At 33.3% G+C, this 21,527-nt stretch overlaps 1 protein-coding gene across 3 annotated transcripts; it reads left to right on the top strand.

The window, feature by feature from the left end:
• On the top strand, positions 1 to 7,252 carry LOC105329873 (gamma-aminobutyric acid type B receptor subunit 2). 3 transcript variants are annotated; one of them, XM_011431356.4, is made up of 9 exons: positions 1 to 160; positions 2,167 to 2,236; positions 4,536 to 4,685; positions 4,855 to 4,990; positions 5,116 to 5,223; positions 5,373 to 5,495; positions 5,595 to 5,942; positions 6,090 to 6,239; positions 6,438 to 7,252. In XM_011431356.4, exons 3-9 carry the CDS (start codon positions 4,570 to 4,572, stop codon positions 7,200 to 7,202), a joined length of 1,746 nt encoding a protein of 581 aa, XP_011429658.3. In that variant the 5' UTR covers positions 1 to 160; positions 2,167 to 2,236; positions 4,536 to 4,569; the 3' UTR covers positions 7,203 to 7,252. The 3 variants fall into 3 exon arrangements, with proteins under 3 accessions (XP_011429658.3, XP_011429659.3, XP_034304053.2); XM_034448162.2 differs by lacking the exon at positions 1 to 160 and adding an exon at positions 1,727 to 1,765; XM_011431357.4 differs by lacking the exon at positions 2,167 to 2,236.
• Positions 7,253 to 21,527: the final 14,275 nt, after the last annotated feature.

Here is a 21,527-nt window from a genome sequence, read left to right as displayed (position 1 = left end):
AGACGTTGACTTCCAACACTTTATCAAACATGATACTTCTACTCCGTACAATGCTAAACAAACAAGAAATGCACTATCTATCTCGCTTGAACTTTAATTACAGATTGCGTTGGTTATTCTCGGGAACATTATATTTACCAATGTGGACTATTTTTAACAGGTATGTGAATCTAGGATATTATGTTTAATTATAATTTCTTTTATCCAATCCCCACCCCTAATTCTCTGAATTTGATAATGTGATCAAAAAATTTAAATAAAAGGAAAACTAATTTTGCTTGAAACATATATCTGATATGAAATATTTAATTGCAGTTGATTTAACCCCCCTTTCAATTTGGGCCAGAATTTGAGAGTAAAAAGCACGTTACTGACAGTTCTCTTCTTTGTTGTGTGTTATAATTTTTTTTTTTACAAGAACGGAGTTTTTCGGAGTTTGCCCACCTACCAACCGTGTACTTATGTGTTTGTTAAAATTTTACGTAGGTACCGGTATTTAGAAAATACGCTGTACTTCATGTGCATTACCAGGGTATTTTTCAAATGTTTAAAAAATCTTGACAACATCTGCAGAGGAAGTACATTCTAGTATCCTACATAATTATACCAGATCAGGGGTGTAATGACAAACCATGGAGACCGTCAAACAGATCTTTTCCATCTGAAAAGAAACTGTATCCAGATCAAATGAATTAGCCACGGAATGCAGGTTCCCACCCTCACCGACCCCCCCCCCCCCAATGCATTTTGCCTCTCTTCTTCGCCAAACAAATTCCCATAGAAGATATAAACAGTAGTTTTGCTATTTTAATGCAAAAATATTACACTGGTGGTTGATAATCTGTTGGAAATGTCGCGCAGAGTCGACAATAAGCGGTCCTTGCCAGGACATCGTCGGAGAAACAGGCATTCGCTACCCGTCTTTCGAGTTTCCAGAACATCGTCGGAGAAACAGGCAATCGCTTCCCGTCTTTTGAGTTTCAATCTATTTTTTTTTTAATCGTTTGTGCTGTGAATATTTATTAATATTTCTTGCCATTTGACGCTCATAGTCCACATAAAGGACATTGACTTATTTGTCCTCTCGTGTAAAACACGTTCATTTTAAAATGCAATTAATTTATATAAATTGAATCTAGTGGAAAGCATGTTTCAATTGCAATGTCTGTTTACAAGTAATCGAAAATGTCATTAACGTTGAGATAGGGAGGCGGATAAATTCCCATTAAAGTATGTTCATTTGAAAACCATGAAAAAAACGTGTTTCGTTTATACATTAACACGTTTTTATATAAAATAACAACTTTTTAGACCTAATGAATTGTTGCACGCATACACACATTTTGTTTAAAGCAGGTTTAACAATAGTAGCATTACCCCCAATATGGTATGTATTTTTAAATATAATTAGCCACCATGCATAACATACATTAACATTGGGAAGAATAGAAAAGTCTGCACGATCATTGAAGTTTATCAATAGCATGGAATTTTTCAACAAAGAATCTAACAAAAGAAAAGCAAGGTTTTTTTTCATTCCGAGTGAATAGATATGAAACATCATAACAATTACAGGCAGTCGCATGCACATGCACGAATAGTTAAATAATTTAACTAGTAGTAATTTTAGTTCATAGAGGTGCTTACGACTTACTTCGGGTCGACAGGAGAGAAGGGGGTGGGGGTGGGGGTGGGGTGGGTAGGAGTTGATCCTAAAAGCACAGGCAGGCGTAACTATTATTCAACTGTAAATATACCTAGTTCCGTAAGTGTCGAATTAGTGTAAACATCATCTTTGACTTGTTAATTACCAAACCTTAATTGAGTGCCTCTACAGAAAAATGCGATATCTATTACAGTGTGTGTAAAAGGACCTATTTTGTTCGCAGGGATCACTTTTCAAAAATTGTATCGCCTTTAATGACTGTAAATACTTTGGTATAGAATAGACTGAAGGTGAGAAGAGTAATTACTTGTTGGATTGCGGGTTATTTAAACTTTAGGAAATCCGTTTGTTCTCCTGCTCTGCCATTCCATGCCTACACGTATGATTTTTTGGTAATAAAGTGTCTAATGAAACGGAAGACCCTGATTATGTAAAAAAAAGACTCTCATTATATTTTGTAGACAAAATGGTTTTTTAAAAACTTTTTTTCACCCTTTTAGGAGACGTGCGGAACAAATACATGCATTTAAAATAACATCTGTGTAGACGAAGGATTTTCACGATGCTTTAGTAAGTTAAATGTAATAATGATATTGGTGCACATCGACTTTGTCTCGCACCACAGGGGTCAAGCCCGTTTTAACATTAATTTCAATGTAGCCATAAATAATTTATTTATAGTTACATTAAAATTATGGTTACATTGAAATTAATGTTAAAACGGGCTTGGCCCCTGTGTCTCGCACGTATGTTTCATATTATGTATCATTTATCTAACTCTTAAAAACCAACACAAACTTGATTGTTATATACGTTAAACAGTTTTGATTAAATTACCGGTTTGTTGGTATTTGAATTCTTATTAAAATTTAAAACTCTGACGCGAATATATTCATGGACCTGTCAATCTTATTAAATCAGTTATTGCAGACTAAACAAAATATTTCTTGACTTGAACAAGATAATACAATACATGATAATGTACAAGTATCCTAAGGTAAAAAGTAAGCTAAAGATAATGACATCTTTCTGCGCAATGAATGAACGTTTCCGGTACTATAAGTCTTATACACATGTAGTTACAAATCTGCCACACATGCATTTACTCTCTCTCTCTCTCTCTCTCTCTCTCTCTCTCTCTCTCTCTCTCTCTCTCTCTCTCTCTCTCTCTCTCATATTGAGCTATACGTACAAAGTTTCAGTCGCTAGAAAAAATGAAGTATAAAACGGCAAAATATGCAGAGTGTTAAGCAATGATCTAATTAATCATGTTATTATATAACAGTTTTGTGCCAGATTTAATACATCTTACTCACTGATTCAAATTTTCATAAAAAGAAAAAAAGAAAAACCGTTTGAAGAAATGATGGTTCGTGTAACTCACGTACATGTATTTAGATCAGAAAAACTGTAATAATCTACATTTTGCGATGCATACATTTACGTGCAAATATTAAACATTTTTACTGAAATATACAAAATATTATATCCAATCTTTCTGAACATTGTCTACAATGAATCATGCAGTTTAGTTTCTTTCCACGCAAATATAAGACGAGGGATATCGCTATAATTGTTATGATTGCATACAGGTAATTAAATTCGTCCGCCCAACGATATACGTAAATTCGATATGCAACAGATAGATTAATCACCCTTTACCTTCAGGATGTACATAATACAAACGTTAATTAATAGTAAGCCGTCGTTTTATGATTTTATTCACTCACAGCGTCTAGTATATTTGCAACATAATCATACTGTAGAAGAAAGAACAAGAGAAATCCATTGACATAAAAATGCAACAATATTTCAAAAACGAATTTCAAGATTCGACAATAGTACGTGTATTAATATTAATCTGGCATAAATTCAGCGTAAACAACGTTATTTGCGGGATATTAAAATGATCGATTCTGAACATAAGATATACACGTGTTAGTCATTATCGCTATTTCTGAAAAAACATTTTTATATGTTCTAAGATTAGATCTTTTTGTATCACCTCCACGGGATATTAAAATGAGCAAAAATTTGAATATCGCAATTAAAAGCATGTTGCCGGCGACATGCTCTGCATGTTCAAGGGTGTAATATATCACAGAAATTGGTCTACATTTTACTGTAATTATCTTTATAAAACGGATAATTTTGCGCCTCTGGTACATCTTGGACAGTAATTGCAGGCAAAAGTGTGAAAAATCCACGCGGTGATTTCAGCTAATTCCGCAGTCGTCTCCCCTGAGGGTTCATATCGAATGAAGTGTTACTGTGCTTAAAGTGTGTCCAAAATCTTCCATCTGTAAAGTCCATCCTTAAATATATCATATCTCGCAGAATTCTTGGATTGTTGTTCTGGATTATCATGTATTAAAAACTCGAGATTCAGATATGTGAGACTGTCTTCTTCAAAGGATTATCTTAGCTCGGTTCCTTGTATGGTAAAACGTGCATTCATTTCTTTGCTTTTGTTTCCGTTTATCCAGTTGCAGTACTGTATTATTTTATATAAATTTCATAGTTCTAACAATACACCTGTGATGAATAATCAATACCTGAACTATTTTTAAAACTGATATGATTGACACAAATTATTTTGTTTTGTCATTGTCCAGCATTTACATACTGGGAAAAAAAACCAATCCAAGACATCTCAGTTATATTGAAGGCAAAGTGTGATCAAAAGGCTGGCAATTGATTAACTGTGCAGTTTAATAAGGAATTGTTTAAGAAGGCGTTGTAGGAAAAATCCATCACAGTCATTCGCCGTTGAGATGAGAAGAGAATTCTCTGTCACTTTGCTTGAAACAATGTGCAAATTATTATTGACAGCCAAGCTTGCTTAAAGACTTGTACTCAATGTTTACAGAGAGGACTGAGGCGAAGTTTCGAAGTAAGACAGAATGGAGGTCCGTACAGTCGGGGCTGAGACTTTCGTGGTGTCTTGTGTTGCCACTACCCTTGGAATTGTGGTCACTGTGGCGTTCTTAACATTCAATGTATTTCACCGCAACAAAAGGTAAGTACTCATTATATTTTATTGTTTTGAAATACAGAATCTAGTAAAACTTAAACTTTTATTGCATTTCTGTTCATTTTTATGAATAAAATTTTATGATCAATCTTGAAGAAAAAAAATCGATTGTGCTTTGCCATGTCAATTATTATTTTTTATGATTGTTTTACAGGTTCATCAAAATGTCGAGCCCCAAACTGAACGTGTTGATCAGTGTAGGAGGGCTGTGCCTGAACATTGTCTGCCTAATGTTTGGGATGGATTTCTTCTTAGCAGAGCGCTATCCGGAGGCTACCGTTACTTGCCAGGTAAGACAATTGTTTCAGCCGACGATTGAATTAGCGACTCTCATTATCATTTGCTGAATATCCAATATGCAAGAAACATCGTAAATCATCGTCCTGACATTTATTCTCTTTTGATTTCTTTACAGATCAGACTCTGGTTGATAACTATAGGAGTTTCCTTAGTTTTTGGTCCTATGTTTGCCAAGGCCTGGAGAGTTTATCAGATTTTTCAAAACGCTGGAGTCAAACGGGTGGTGGGTATTCAGTGATGGGATAGCATAAGCATACACAGTAATTCATGAATAATTAAATCATAGAAAACAAAAACTACTCTTAATGACCAAAACAGTGCTGACTGATTATATGTTAATATTTTTACAAATAAGTGTTTGTACTTTTGTAGGTAATAAAAGACATTCGTCTCTTTCTAATGGCATCCGCTTTCGTCTTCGTTGATGTGGTCATCTTGACAATCTGGCAGGGTGTGGACACGATGACATCAAAGGAAACTAAATACCTTATGATTGTAAGTAAAAAATAAATGTATATGGATATATATGTCTGCTCCATAATTCTTTTTATGGACCAAGCTTTTAGATTTATTTTCATTATCAATATTTTGCAGACTAATGGCGGCGGGAAACAGAGCAACTCCTCGGGATCGGAGTACGTTTTAATACAGGAGTGCTCTTCCCATGGAACCTCGGGGTGGCTGGCATTTCTGTTGCTATGGAAAACATGTTTACTGGGATACGGGCTGTATTTAGCGTGGCAGACGAGAAATGTGACCCTGCCAGCGATGAGAGATTCTCCCAGTATCATCATCAGTATTATGTCTACACTACTGTTATCCGCTCCCACCTTCATGCTGACGTCCTTGTTAAGGCATTCTCCGGATGGAATCTACATCACGGAAATTCTTATCATTACCGTGTGTTCAACTGTAGTGCAAATCACCGTGTTCTTACCAAAGGTACCGTACATATTATTGGATAAATAAAATAACATTTATCACATGTACATGTAGGCTTTATGCATATGGACGGTATCTGTTTTAATTATCAATTTATCTATTTTAGGGTATATGAGCTTGAATTTAACGCTTTGATTATCTTTGTAGGTGCGGTTTTGGTGGAAATCCCCGCTGGAAAAGCAGTCTAAATTGTCGGTGACGATGTATGATTTGAAGAAGTCCTCTACGTCTACCCAAGATTTGGATATCTATCAAATTCAATCAGAGAATACTCTTTTGAAAATCAACATGAAAGAGGTATAAACTTGTTACCCCCTTGTGGTATATACATGTATACACGCACTCACTGATAGAATTTGGCTTGTTTCAAATTTTGATACTGTGCATTTTTATTGCCTTCCCGTAATTTAAAAATTTCAACACAAAACACACTTGATAATATCAAAACATTCATGTACTAGTTATATTGCTTCATTTTGACCTTTTTTATTTCAGAAACTCGTACAAATTAAAGATCTCGAAAGGAAAGTTTCTCATTTAGCACAGCGATTATCTGCTGTAAGCAATGACGACGATCGCAGGGACAGTGGATTGGATGTCGACCTCGGGATATCAGATATCAAAGACGAACCCTGCACCATGGACTCCAGTTTAAGGACAGATCCGGATTCATCCAGAGTTGTGGAACCTGAATCATACACAGACGTCTTAACGACAGAAGAGGGAGGGACACCACAAGCGGATGTGTTCGATCGGACTCAGTCGGACACCTCCGGAATGAAGTCTTATAAAGCAAAAAAGGAAAAGCGGAGGCGGAAAAAAATGCTGACGTCAACACCGGATATTTACAAACAGTGTGAAAAGAATGGGCAAGTTTTGAATAAATCTGACGATTTTTTCGACGTAGAAAATTCAAATGCTCGCTTCATGTCCAGATGTTGGACATTTTCTTCAATGCGCTCAAGACAAGATATCGTTGGCTCAGTGACAAAGTGTTACGATCTGGAGGAAAACGAAGACACTTTTTCATATGTCAGTACATACCTTCCGCCCCCTCCTCCTTCTGAACAGATCGAGTTTTCTCTCAGAAACAATTCGTTGTGTACTGTCAATGACAATGCTGTTCTGAGCAATGACATGCTTTACCCCACCCCTCACGGCGAATCTTCTACTTCTCCTCGTATCAAGGAACCAGAAATTAACGGCAACACTATATTAAATGACAACTGTATTACCCTCGACAAAACATGCTATGTATAAATTTTGTTTTATGAAGTATGATGGTTGTTTGAATAAAATTTATATTTGATCTTTATAAACAAAAAATTGTATTTCGAATTCCAAGAGTGACTTCTACATTCAAATAACTTTTTCAGAGGACATAACTAATAATTTATTTTTTTTGAAAACATTATATCAGTTCTGAATTAAGATGGGTCAAGGAGGCTGAGATGTTAGCAAGCAAGTGATGAATGGATACAACTTGCAAACAAAACTTACAACAAAAACGATACCATTAAGTATTTGAATATCTATATCACTTTATTTATCATGTTTATTGAGAACGCCAAAGTACAAGCATTCGCTACACAAAATAGGCCCACAGTAATCACATCGTCGTAACCCACGCTCAGTTTTGGATTTGTTTGACTGTTGGACAACTCGTTGAATTTTTCTCGTTTTCATGAATATTTACCATTCTCAGCCCGCCAACTATATACACTTTGGGTCACCCTGATACCAAAGAGGTAAATTTTCTTAAGAAAATTAAACAGTGCTTGATCATAAAAAATGTTGAAACGCCCAGAACAACAACTAACATTTGTTGTATATATCGAACCTATTTACGACAGCCAGTGTAATTCTTCAGTGTTAGGAGAATTTATGTCTTAAACTACTATAACTACTGTGGCTATATATCATTTAAACAATTAAATGCTTTTTCCATGATTCATCCAGAGTATGAGTATGAAGGAAGAAAAAATACATAACCCGCGTTAATTATATAATTTTTTTCTCCAATGATCGCTACCTTCATCCGCATGAATCATCAAAGAAAGCATTTTATAATTTATATTAACATCTTCCTTTTAACAAATTAATATATTGATTGCAATAAGTAAGTTAAATGAATAACTAAATTACTATTAATGTACATCAGTATGTTAGATAAAAGAAATAACCAAAATCTTATCTTATGCATGGAAATCTAAGTCTGACATTAACATGATAATTTCGTGCAGTCTGTGATTTTTCTTAGGTCGCTTTAAATATCGACCATTCGATAAACGGGGCGTGTCTCAGGACTTAGGAGGGTAGTTACTGTAATAAAGGTAAATTACTATGAAATTCGACGAGTTATGGGTCTAAACTACATTTCCATACATAAATGTTATAAAGGAATTTAAACTTACCTTCTTAATAAAAGTACGTTAAGAATGGAGCCTAGACCAGTGGCGTACCGACATTTAAGCACTGTAAGCATTACTGTGCTTGTATTTTTTTCTTCTGAATCTATTTTAATTACTTAATTGACCTTTTTTAAAACACTGGGTTTTTTTCTTTTGTTTCATTATAAAACCCGACAACATTTTGCATTTGAGCCGGAATTTTTCCTTAAGTATCCCGAACACGTTCTCATAGTAAAAAACTTTTCGAAATTTTGACCGAGTCGTAAATTTCATAGTATGAGTTAATAAATCCGCATATCATTAAAATCAATTCAGCGCTTGCCTTCAATTCATATCAAAATGAAAAGAAACTACACGGCTTTTCAGAGCCCAGTTATATGAAAGGGGAAAGTATATTGCAAGAGTACTTTGAAAATAAAAAAACATGCAATAGATACGTCAGCACTATACATGTATATGTTCACCGCATATCACAACTTTACAAATACCAGGTAAAAATTGCTTAAGAAATACTGCAAAAAAAGTACTGAATAAAATATCAAAAAAGATATTTTAATCTAGTACTGTAAATTTAAAATTCTGCACCAGTGAAAATATTCTTATTATGTTTTTGTTTACCACCGTAAACCTAATTGCTAGCGCTCTGGAGCACTAGCAACTACGTTAGTCTTTTTCACTGGAATACGCATGGTCAACTCCATAGTAGGGGGTTCTGGGAATACTGTACTACTGTAGATAAACTGTACCATTTGAATTTCATTTTATCATTTTCACATGAAGTTTTGTGTTTTATTGTAAATGTCAAAAAGTAACAGTAGGTCTTATAATGCAAAGTTATTTTCAATATTATAATAATAGCTAGCTTTATCTTAAATTTCTTCAAGCTCGGAAAACAACTTCGGATATGTTTTCCGAGCTTGCCGGAAAGGCCCGAGAAGATACGATTGCTACAAAACAGCACCAATGGTTCTTGAAAATTTTCACCTCGATTGAGTCGCAATTCAAATAACAGCAGATACATAACAAGTTTAGCATTTTTTAAAAACCTTACCGTCTTTAGATCAAACCTTAACATCAGTTAGTCATCAAAGACAGTTTAATTCTTTGTTATATGAATGTCACCTTCCTCTACATAGCATGGCGAGTGGATTTATCCAAACATTTTTGTGTCATGTGTCGTTTAAGCCTGCGTGTCTAAAATTGAGAACTGCGTACCCGAGCTTGTAAGTTGAGATCGACTATAGGGTGAAAGAGATCTTAGGTAGGGTCGTAGACTCGTATTATTTTGATAAAATCAAAGTTATACCATAGCATTTATCTATCTAAGGTGCAAATAACTTTACCGATATTAGGCATACCGCATCAATTTTTTTTTTACATTTTTGTATAAAATATTTGAATAAACAATTCTAAAAGAAAAACAAATAATTTCAATAGATATTATAGAATGCTACTTTCAACTAGTTGGACCTGAAAACCAAAGGCTGAATTTCATTCATAGCAATTTGTATTGCTTTTTCGTTTTCTCACTTTTTAAGATTTGAAATCTACGAAATTTGTTAAGTCGTACGTGGAAAAGATCATCAGAAAATTATCTCCCTTGCGCCGAACATTATTTCAACCGATGAAATAAATGTAAATTTTCACATCATGTATTTTCAACCAATCACAAAGGAAAGGAAGTGCACAACCCGGAGACTGTAAATTATTTCAACTCTTTATACCGTCTTCCAAGAAAGACGGTAATGATTAAGGCACAGTCAATGTGCTATAGCATGCCTCTAGATTCACAGTTCGAAATTGAGACCCCACTCCAGCACAATTCCAGTACACCACTGTGCCTACCTATGTAATTAATCGATTCAGAAATACAAACCAATGTTTTAGAGATCTGCTTCTGTGTTTTATGATGGCTACAGCGCTAGCTCACCAATCTTTTTAAAAGATAAGCTTGAAATAGATTTAAAATGCTGTTTAAAATGTGCTTAGCTTACGGGTGGCTGCCGCCCAAGACCACCTGTTTAGAAACGCTTTGTCCCTAGGTACGCCTTTGGACTCATTCATACCAAATTGAATTAGCAATTCGGCACAGTAAATAATCAAGATTTATGTGTTAAACGCTGTGCCGCTTTAAGTTTTAAAAACATAAACTTGTTATGTTTTTAAACCATAAAATGCGTTCTTAAAATGCGTTCTTTTGTGTTTCATTTGGAATTTGAAGGAAGCGACAGGACAGGAATCAAAGGAATGAAAGTACTGACGAGTGTTTACTTTTATTCAGGAGCGAACAATTTCTGGTTCATGCAGGGGGTATTCAATTACCGTACAGATAATTTCACTCACGGCATAGGACTAACAAAAAATACATAACTAGCGTGAGCGTTAGTCGGTTATGTATTTTTTCTGAAATAATCGCTACCTCCATAACCCGGATAGATCACCAAAAGAAAGCAATCTATTGTTTAAATTTACTTCTTTCTTTTTACAAATTAACTAATAAATCGCATATAGTATGTAAAATTGATTAAAGTATTGTTTATGTAGGGGCCTTAGATTAATGAAGTAGCCACTTGAGAACTTTTTAATGTTAGGATAGCGTTTACAGTGTACGGGAGTGTATAATTTATTTCCTGATAGCTTGGTGGTTGTAGGATGATCTTTTCACTTTGCACTGAGGTTCACACTTTTAAACACAGTTGGTTTGATCACGATATCCGTACCTGTTTTCAGTGACGTCACTGATACAGATGCTATGGTAGATGTATAAGAAATAAAGAAGTTGCTGTCCTTTAAAAAAGGACTGCAATACGTGGACCATATGAATGTGTTTCCAACGAAGACGTGAAAGCCTTAAGATTATCAAAGTTTCCACCGACTCTAGCCGCCTTCTTTTAACCACTAAATTTGTACGTTTTATTACGTATATGTATAGCCCTGACTTTTTATCTCAGAGTTTAAAGGGTTCATATTTCTAAAATAATTATGATCTACATAAATGAAGATTGCATGTATAATATCAGGCATTCGGTACTTTTTGCGCACACATTACGCTTAGCACTACTTTGTTTACTATATGCAGTGACAGCTTTGTGTAAATTAATTTCATATTTTGATGCATTTTTCTTGAGATTTTATTCAATCAATCTATTATATCCAGTCACATTATTATTCAGTCATACTTAAATGCTTAAAAAAATTTTAATCGGGAAGTACTCTAGCCTCGCCTACTGTAAAAGTAAAGTTAAGCTACATGTGTATTCGGAAAACAACAAAACATTGCAAACTATGCTATTTGATGCCTATTGTAGTTTCGGCATAACATTAACTTATTTCATAATACTGACAGTTCATATCACATGCCGATCATTTCTTTAAACTGAATACTTTGTTTCTGTACTGTTTACCGACAACTTTACAATTACAGCGCCCTTCAACTTATGTGTGCATATGGCATGGTATCCCGATCCCGATTCAGATAAACGGGTGCTAGCCTGGTTCCCTGAGCTACCCATTACGCACAGGAACCAGGCTAACTCATGCGCAGGTTGAATTTTCCCCATAGCATCCGGTTTAACCTCGCTTATATATTTTCTGCGTGGACATCCACGCAATTAAGTCCACGAGTCTTACAGATATTTCCTGATCAGCAAATGCTCATTGGACAAAGGGACATACTCTTTTAAACATTTAATAAACACATTAAAACTACGTGTACTTTTTTTAATTTCGAGGCCTTTATATGGAAATTAAAAGTGTGCATTTATATGAATGTCATATTTAGCAAAAATAATTTTACTTAATCTTGACATGCTGTTATATCAGTCAAAAGACTATGGTTTAAAAATATTTTTAAGACCAGAAAACATCAAAGGCAAGGTGATTTTTAAAGAAGCCCATTTTAAAGAATGAATCTCTTGTAAACATAAGAAGAGACTTAGTACATATGATTAAATACTGATTAAATCAAGATGAAAAGGAATTTAAAAGATTGTATTTTTCTTACGTTTTTGCTATTACACTGTATAACTTGGCATAACAAAAGTTGTGAGCCAAAGTACAGGATTATGTAAAAATTCTTAATTTCCTTGTAGTTATAGTTTTCAATAAAACAGGGTCAAACATGCACAAAAAGACAGTCTAATATTGTTATTATTGATATTTCCTGGTTTGACTCTTCTCAAACTGAAGGGTTTGGCCATAAAGAATTGTTCTTGTCGGTAAGATCTAATGAAAAACAAACCGATTTCAATCAACAAAAGCGTAGAGGGATGGCCGACTATACATTATAAATATCATTTTGTATCCCAATAATTTCACGTTTTGGTCCCATGATTAAACACCCCTGCGAATGTGTTAGGAATGTTTTCTTTATCGATGCTAAGTATATAATAAATCCAGAGGTGCTCGAATGAAAGTTCACGAGACTTCACCGAGATTTGTTCAGTTCCTGTGAAATTTTGAGCGGAAGTATATGTGTTCGGATAATGTTCTCAAAATACGTAAGTTCTGGTCGTTTTTCATATCATATTCTACTTTGATTTATGTAAAAACATGAAAATACTTTGATGTCAGATGTAAATTTTATTTTACCATCTAGTGGTTATTTAAATTAAACGATGATATTCAGAACGGAGTTATTGTTCGTGTTCAACCACGTGTGGAGTGGTTGAAAATATAAACAATGGGTTGCTTAAAAAAATCATAGCCATGTTAAATGATTGTTGTGTGCAATACTATGTTTTAAAAAAAATAATGGGTGTCTGTTTTTCCTAAAAACTCAGTATATCGAGACATTTTCAAGGAACATTCTGCATAGAATAGTATATTCTGTTTCACTATTGATGCTATTACTAGGTCAGGCGCGGATCGAAAATAAACCCTTCGGGGGATCTCTACTAAGCATGTTAATTGTTTCAAAACAGAAAAAACTATTGGTTTTTATTGTCACATTTATTTCTAGAACACATTTTATCAACCAATTAATGAAGATAAAGTTTAAAATCAATAAACCTCTAGATTTTATATTTGACTACAAGTACCTAGATTCTATGAAATAGGCTATAAACACGAGGCACGATTTTTACTGCAAAACTGAAAGGGTCAAATAAAAACACATGGTCTATAATTTAAATGACAATAACATTCGCAGGGGTGTTAAAGCAAAGGTCGCATAAAGCAGGTGTTAATGGCTAATGGTTAAAGCTTCAGACCTAATCGTTTGTTAAAATATTCAAACCAAGTTAAAATTCGCAATTGTACAAATTGTATAATAAAATTATTGAATAGATTTACATAAAAAAAGATGAATGAAATTTGAAATTGTATCTTGCGAATAAACCATTGGGCATTTGCGCCACTTTATATCCACAATTCATTAAATATCGTTTATACTTTAGACGTTTAATCATAACTGCCCACTTACGACGCCAGTAATTAAATTTTCTATTTAAGTAAAGTGACAATGATTTTGTTTTTCCTCAGGATGGACGATTTGTTCCCACCTGTAGGATGATGTGTGAAAAACAATTATCTGAAACTTTGCAATATCATTATACAGCTACTTTTTCTTATCCCTGTCAGCCATCCCTTTCTTTGCGTTGCAACTATTAAGCATATAAATTTTTCTTTAAAAATCTGAAATCACTCGCTCTGTCTTTGAATTACATTTTTCTTATTCAACAATCATCGCTAATGGAGTAAATCTTATATGAGGTGTCTTTGTTTAGTCAGTTTATATTCTTATTCTTTCTGCATATTGTAAAATGTATCCAATATCCTTATTTTCACATGGCCGCCATTTTGAATAAATGACTCATTTTCTTCGAGGGAATATAAAGGAATAATTCAAAAATACATAGATTACTTGGTGTTAGTCAATGGGAAAATAAAAAATGTACAAAACAGCAATAATCAAATGTACTGAATCAAATTTTAATGGCACCATAGTAAAGCCTGAATATCAATTTAAAGCTGCCGATAGACTGAGTTGAAATTTTCTACATAAGGTAACGTTAAGATCTTTGAAAAAATGTAAAATCTATTTGGTTGATTATTTTGATGGTTATAGATTACATGTATCTGTTCATCAACATCTTTAAGAGTTGTAGAATTCAGATTTACCAGTATCATACAAACTTCGAAAATACTTTATTTTAAAATTAACCCTTTATAAAAATTCATTTTTCCATACTCAACTTTCTTTACTATTATTGCTTTTTTTTTAATTACGAAAATACTAAAAATAATAATCTTTGAAAATTGAAATACATTTGATGAATGGCAATTACACTAAAAAGACACAAAGCATCGAGTTTCCAGTTATAATAATTTTCAACTCCTTATATTGACTTTATTCGTATAAGTAACGTTGTTATGCTAAGTGGGTCTGACGTATTTTTGCTTGATATGATATTGACTGATAATTGACTCTGAAAGATATGTAGAGGTTGGTTATAATGGAAAAAAGAATGAATCATATTAATATAATGTTTTGAACACTTGTTTGGTTACGTTTTGAAATATATCTTGATTTTTATGACGTATCTCCTTTCTAGCTTTTCATATATATCCTTTCCTTTACCAAATACACGTAGAATCGTCTTTATTACCCTTGCTTATAACATAATATCAACTGAAATGTCGATAGCATAGGTTATAAATCAGTGATTCTTCTATAAAGTTTCTGAATTTGAAGCTTAAATTTGAAATAATTTTTGATATCTAAAATTGATCGGTAGATTATTTTGATGATCAAAGATCATCATCTGCTCATTAACATGTTTTTATGAGGTGTAGATTTCAGATTTTGTGATACCAGTTTCGTAAAAGTTCTGCTATAGAAAATGCTTAATTTTATATTAAGTCTTTCAACAAAAAATCATTTTTCCAAACAAGCCCTTTTTGCTATTCCGAAAACAAAATATGAGTAAATGAACCCTTAAACTAAAGCCTTTTGAGCTTACAACATAGGAAGTTAATAAAAGAGAAAAAGTTATGAAAATATGAATATGTGCTATGTTAACATTAGAACATTACTGGAATGAAAGATTAACTTCTACTCGTATGACTGTAAGTGTTTTGTCGAGGAAACTTTTATCTTTTTTTTTTAAGCAAAAATATGTCTTGAAATAGAAAATATAATGTATTGTGAATATTTTCCTTTAAAGTTTGAAAAAAAATATTGATGAGTATGCGCAGCAGGCCAGGTTGTTAGCGGATGAATTTATTCAATTTTCACTTTTAAAAAGCGCGCAAAACGAAAATACACGTAAGTTTAAGCGATGTATTATTTATGTATTTATATCACATGGTCAATGTCTAAAAAGATTTTTACAATTATTTTATATTACACGTATCTTAATTTTAGGCAATTTGACACATACAATTCTTTTGATATCACATATATTTTGTTTCAACCCAGTTCACTTTCTACATCAAATTGGCATCATTTATTAAAAGGATTTTTGATAATTTTTTCCACATTCATTTCTACAAAAAACAAAACGTACTAACCAAAAGATAATCTTTATTGAAAAAAAGGCATATCTTAAATTCCACTTTTAATTGACTAAAAAAATCGCTAAGGATGAATCTGAAGGAAATTAGGCATTGACCCTCATCCTCGTTATTAACAAAAAATATATTATGATAATTTAAAATATAATTTGTACAAATTTGTCGAGATCAGTAAAGGCATGAGCTTTTACTCCGACAATATGCAATAAATGTATTATTGTTTTATTGTAAAACAGTTAGAAATAGCATAGTTTTATGTTGTTAACTAAATTACAAAATTTGATTAATTTTGGCAAATTTAAAAATTGCTATTGGTGTTTTGGAATTTAATTTCTTACAGTTTTGCACACAAATATATTGTTTAACCAAAGAGAGAGAATTCGTACGAAAAGTTATCGTTTGATACATCGTTATATTTGGTCTCTGTGAAATTTTCCGATATCAAAATAGTTTCATCACTGTTTTAAATGCATAGAGTTTACCATTAAAATCATAGATATAACAACTATTGCAATATTGAAGAAAAGCTCAATAAACATGTAACGAATGGGTTGGGGTTATTTTTCAGGACACGAATATCACACACATGAATATCAAAAGAGAAAAAATTGGGTAGGGAAATGTGTGTTTATTGATAGATTTGTTTTCGGTTCGTGAGTGTTATTAACGTTATCTAAAGTTGGAGATTTTGCTTTAAATATTTAAGAAATACATAATTTCTACATTTAAAGTCACCGTGTGTTTTTAATCGGAATTTCTCCTACTAGTTTAATCCCAAAAACAGGCACCGGGGATAGACGTCATGTACAACAGAGATACAACGCTTTTGATACTATGTCCTTTACATGTTTATCTTCAAAATTACTCCAAATAATTACTATAGATTCATAACCAAACGCGAGGAATTAATTTCCGCTGTAAATCATATCTTTCTTTTAAATTTCGTAAAAGTAAATGGAACTATGATAAAAAAAAAATGGGCGTTCGCAATTTTATATTTTAGCGGTTTGATGCAAAACGGTTGATCGCGGAATTAGGTACTCGTATAAAATAAGAAAATTTAGAGTTTTGCATTTATGATGCATATATTTTGATTTAGGTTGAAAATAAATGCACAAAAATGCAGGTACGACAATTAAAGAAAGGTACAACGTCGATAAAAGAACAGGCTTCTCATGAGCACAAAACTGCAGCACGACGTTGTTTATTTTTAAAAATTTGATACAAGTTTACACATTTTGATAATTGTTCAACATACAAAGAAGAACATACATTATAACGCATTAAAGGAAAGAACAGTCAAATCAGTTAAACTACTATAAGTACTGTGGCTATATATCATTTAAACAATTAAATGCTTTCTTCCATGATTCATCCAGAGTATGAGTATGAAGGAAGGAAAAATACATAACCCGCGTTAATTATATAATTTTTTTCTCCAATGATCGCTACCTTCATCCGCATGAATCATCAAAAAAAGCATTTTACTATTTATATTAACATCTTTCTTTTAACAAATTAATATATTGATTGCAATAAGTAAGTTAAATGAATAACTAAATTACTATTAATGTACATCAGTATGTTAGATAAAAGAAATAACCAAAATCTTCTCTTATGCATGGAAATCTAAGTCTGACATTAACGTGATAATTTCGTGCAGTCCGTGATTTTTCTTAGGTCGCTTTAAATATCGACCATTCGATAAACGGGGCGTGTCTCAGGACTTAGGAGGGCAGTTACTGTAATAAAGGTAAATGACTATGAATTTCGACCAGTTATGGGTCTAAACTACATTTCCATACATAAATGTTATAAAGGAATTTAAACTTACCTTCTTAATAAAAGTACGTTAAGGATGGAGCCTAGACCAGTGGAGTACCGACATTTCAGCAAGTAATGCATGACTGTGCTTGTATTTTTTTCTTCTGAATCTATTTTAATTACTTAATTGAACTTTTTTAAAACACTGGGTTTTTTTCTTTTGTTTCATTATAAAACCCGACAACATTTTGCATTTGTGCCGGAATTTTTCCTTAAGTATCCCGAACACGTTCTCATAGTAAAAAACTTTTCGAAATTTTGACCGAGTCGTAAATTTCATAGTAAGAGTTAATAAATCCGCATATCATTAAAATCAATTCAGCGCTTGCCTTCAATTCATATCAAAATGAAAAGAAACTACACGGCTTTTCAGAGCCCAGTTATATGAAAGGGGAAAGTATATTGCCAGAGTACTTTGAAACTAAAAAAACATGCAATAGATACGTCAGCACTATACATGTATATGTTCACCGCATTTCACAACTTTACAAATACCAGGTAAAAATTGCTTAAGAAATACTGCAAAAAAAGTACTGAATAAAATATCAAAAAAGATATTTTAATCTAGTACTGTAAATTTAAAATTCTGCACCAGTGAAAATATTCTTATTGTGTTTTTGTTTACCACCGTAAACCTAATTGCTAGCGCTCTGGAGCACTAGCAACTACGTTAGTCTTTTTCACTGGAATACGCATGGTCAACTCCATAGTAGGGGGTTCTGGGAATACTGTACTACTGTAGATAAACTGTACCATTTGAATTTCATTTTATCATTTTCACATGAAGTTTTGTGTTTTATTGTAAATGTCAAAAAGTAACAGTAGGTCTTATAATGCAAAGTTATTTTCAATATTATAATAATAGCTAGCTTTATCTTAAATTTCTTCAAGCTCGGAAAACAACTTCGGATATGTTTTCCGAGCTTGCCGGAAAGGCCCGAGAAGATACGATTGCTACAAAACAGCACCAATGGTTCTTGAAAATTTTCACCTCGATTGAGTCGCAATTCAAATAACAGCAGATACATAACAAGTTTAGCATTTTTTACAAACCTTACCGTCTTTAGATCAAACCCTAACATCAGTTAGTCATCAAAGACAGTTTAATTCTTTGTTATATGAATGTCACCTTCCTCTACATAGCATGGCGAGTGGATTTATCCAAACATTTTTGTGTCATGTGTCGTTTAAGCCTGCGTGTCTAAAATTGAGAACTGCGTACCCGAGCTTGTAAGTTGAGATCGACTATAGGGTGAAAGAGATCTTAGGTAGGGTCGTAGACTCGTATTATTTTGATAAAATCAAAGTTATACCACAGCATTTATCTATCTAAGGTGCAAATAACTTTACCGATATTAGGCATACCGCATCAATTTTTTTTTACATTTTTGTATAAAATATTTGAATAAACAATTCTAAAAGAAAAACAAATAATTTCAATAGATATTATAGAATGCTACTTTCAACTAGTTGGACCTGAAAACCAAAGGCTGAATTTCATTCATAGCAATTTGTATTGCTTTTTCGTTTTCTCACTTTTTAAGATTTAAGATGAAATCTACGAAATTTGTTAAGTCGTACGTGGAAAAGATCATCAGAAAATTATCTCCCTTGCGCCGAACATTATTTCAACCAATGAAATAAACGTAAATTTTCACATCATGTATTTTCAACCAATCACAAAGGAAAGGAAGTGCACAACCCGGAGACTGTAAATTATTTCAACTCTTTATACCGTCTTCCAAGGAAGACGGTAATGATTAAGGCACAGTCAATGTGCTATAGCATGCCTCTAGATTCACAGTTCGAAATTGAGACCCCACTCCAGCACAATTCCAGTACACCACTGTGCCTACCTATGTAATTAATCGATTCAGAAATACAAACCAATGTTTTAGAGATCTGCTTCTGTGTTTTATGATGGCTACAGCGCTAGCTCACCAATCTTTTTAAAAGATAAGCTTGAAATAGATTTAAAATGCTGTTTAAAATGTGCTTAGCTTACGGGTGGCTGCCGCCCAAGACCACCTGTTTAGAAACGTTTTGTCCCTAGGTACGCCTTTGGACTCATTCATACCAAATTGAATTAGCAATTCGGCACAGTAAATAATCAAGATTTATGTGTTAAACGCTGTGCCGCTTTAAGTTTTAAAAACATAAACTTGTTATGTTTTTAAACCATAAAATGCGTTCTTAAAATGCGTTCTTTTGTGTTTCATTTGGAATTTGAAGGAAGCGACAGGACAGGAATCAAAGGAATGAAAGTACTGACGAGTGTTTACTTTTATTCAGGAGCGAACAATTTCTGGTTCATGCAGGGGGTATTCAACTACCGTACAGATAATGTGACTCACGGCATAGGACTAACAAAAAATACATAACTAGCGTGAGCGTTAGTCGGTTATGTATTTTTTCTGAAATAATCGCTACCTCCATAACCCGGATAGATCACCAAAAGAAAGCAATCTATTGTTTAAATTTACTTCTTTCTTTTTACAAATTAACTAATAAATCGCATATAGTATGTAAAATTGATTAAAGTATTGTTTATGTAGGGGCCTTAGATTAATGAAGTAGCCACTTGAGAACTTTTTAATGTTAGGATAGCGTTTACAGTGTACGGGAGTGTATAATTTATTTCCTGATAGCTTGGTGGTTGTAGGATGATCTTTTCACTTTGCACTGAGGTTCACACTTTTAAACACAGTTGGTTTGATCACGATATCCGTACCTGTTTTCAGTGACGTCACTGATACAGATGCTATGGTACATGTATAAGAAATTAAGAAGTTGCTGTCCTTTAAAAAAGGACTGCAATACGTGGACCATATGAATGTGTTTCCAACGAAGACGTGAAAGCCTTAAGATTATCGAAGTTTCCACGGACTCTAGCCGCCTTCTTTTAACCACTAAATTTGTACGTTTTATTACGTATATGTATAGCCCTGACTTCTTATCTGAGAGTTTTAAGGGTTCATATTTCTAAAATAATTATGATCTACATAAATGAAGATTGCATGTATAGTATCAGGCATTCGGTACTATTTGCGCACACATTACGCTTAGCACTACTTTGTTTACTATATGCAGTGACAGCTTTGTGTAAATTAATTTCATATTTTGATGCATTTTTCTTGAGATTTTATTCAATCAATCTATTATATCCAGTCACATTATTATTCAGTCATACTTAAATGCTTAAAAAAATTTAATCGGGAAGTACTCTAGCCTCGCCTACTGTAAAAGTATAGTTAAGCTACATGTGTATTCGGAAAACAACAAAACATTGCATACTATGCTATTTGATGCCTATTGTAGTTTCGGCATAACATTAACTTATTTCATAATACTGACAGTTCATATCACATGCCGATCATTTCTTTAAACGGAATACTTTGTTTCTGTACTGTTTACCGACAACTTTACAATTACAGCGCCCTTCAACTTATGTGTGCATATGGCATGGTATCCCGATCCCGATTCAGATAAACGGGTGCTAGCCTGGTTCCCTGAGCTACCCATTACGCACAGGAACCAGGCTAACTCATGCGCAGGTTGAATTTTCCCCATAGCATCCGGTTTAACCTCGCTTATATATTTTCTGCGTGGACATCCACGCAATTAAGTCCACGAGTCTTATAGATATTTCCTGATCAGCAAATGCTCACTGGACAAAGGGACATACTCTTTTAAACATTTAATAAACACATTAAAACTACGTGTACTTTTTTTAATTTCGAGGCCTTTATATGGAAATTAAAAGTGTGCATTTATATGAATGTCATATTTAGCAAAAATAATTTTACTTAATCTTGACATGCTGTTATATCAGTCA

Source organism: Magallana gigas, chromosome 2 (genome assembly GCF_963853765.1).
Source record: "Magallana gigas chromosome 2, xbMagGiga1.1, whole genome shotgun sequence".
In the NCBI taxonomy this organism is placed as follows: Eukaryota; Metazoa; Mollusca; class Bivalvia; order Ostreida; family Ostreidae; genus Magallana; species Magallana gigas.
This window is presented reverse-complemented; position numbering and strand designations above follow the sequence as displayed.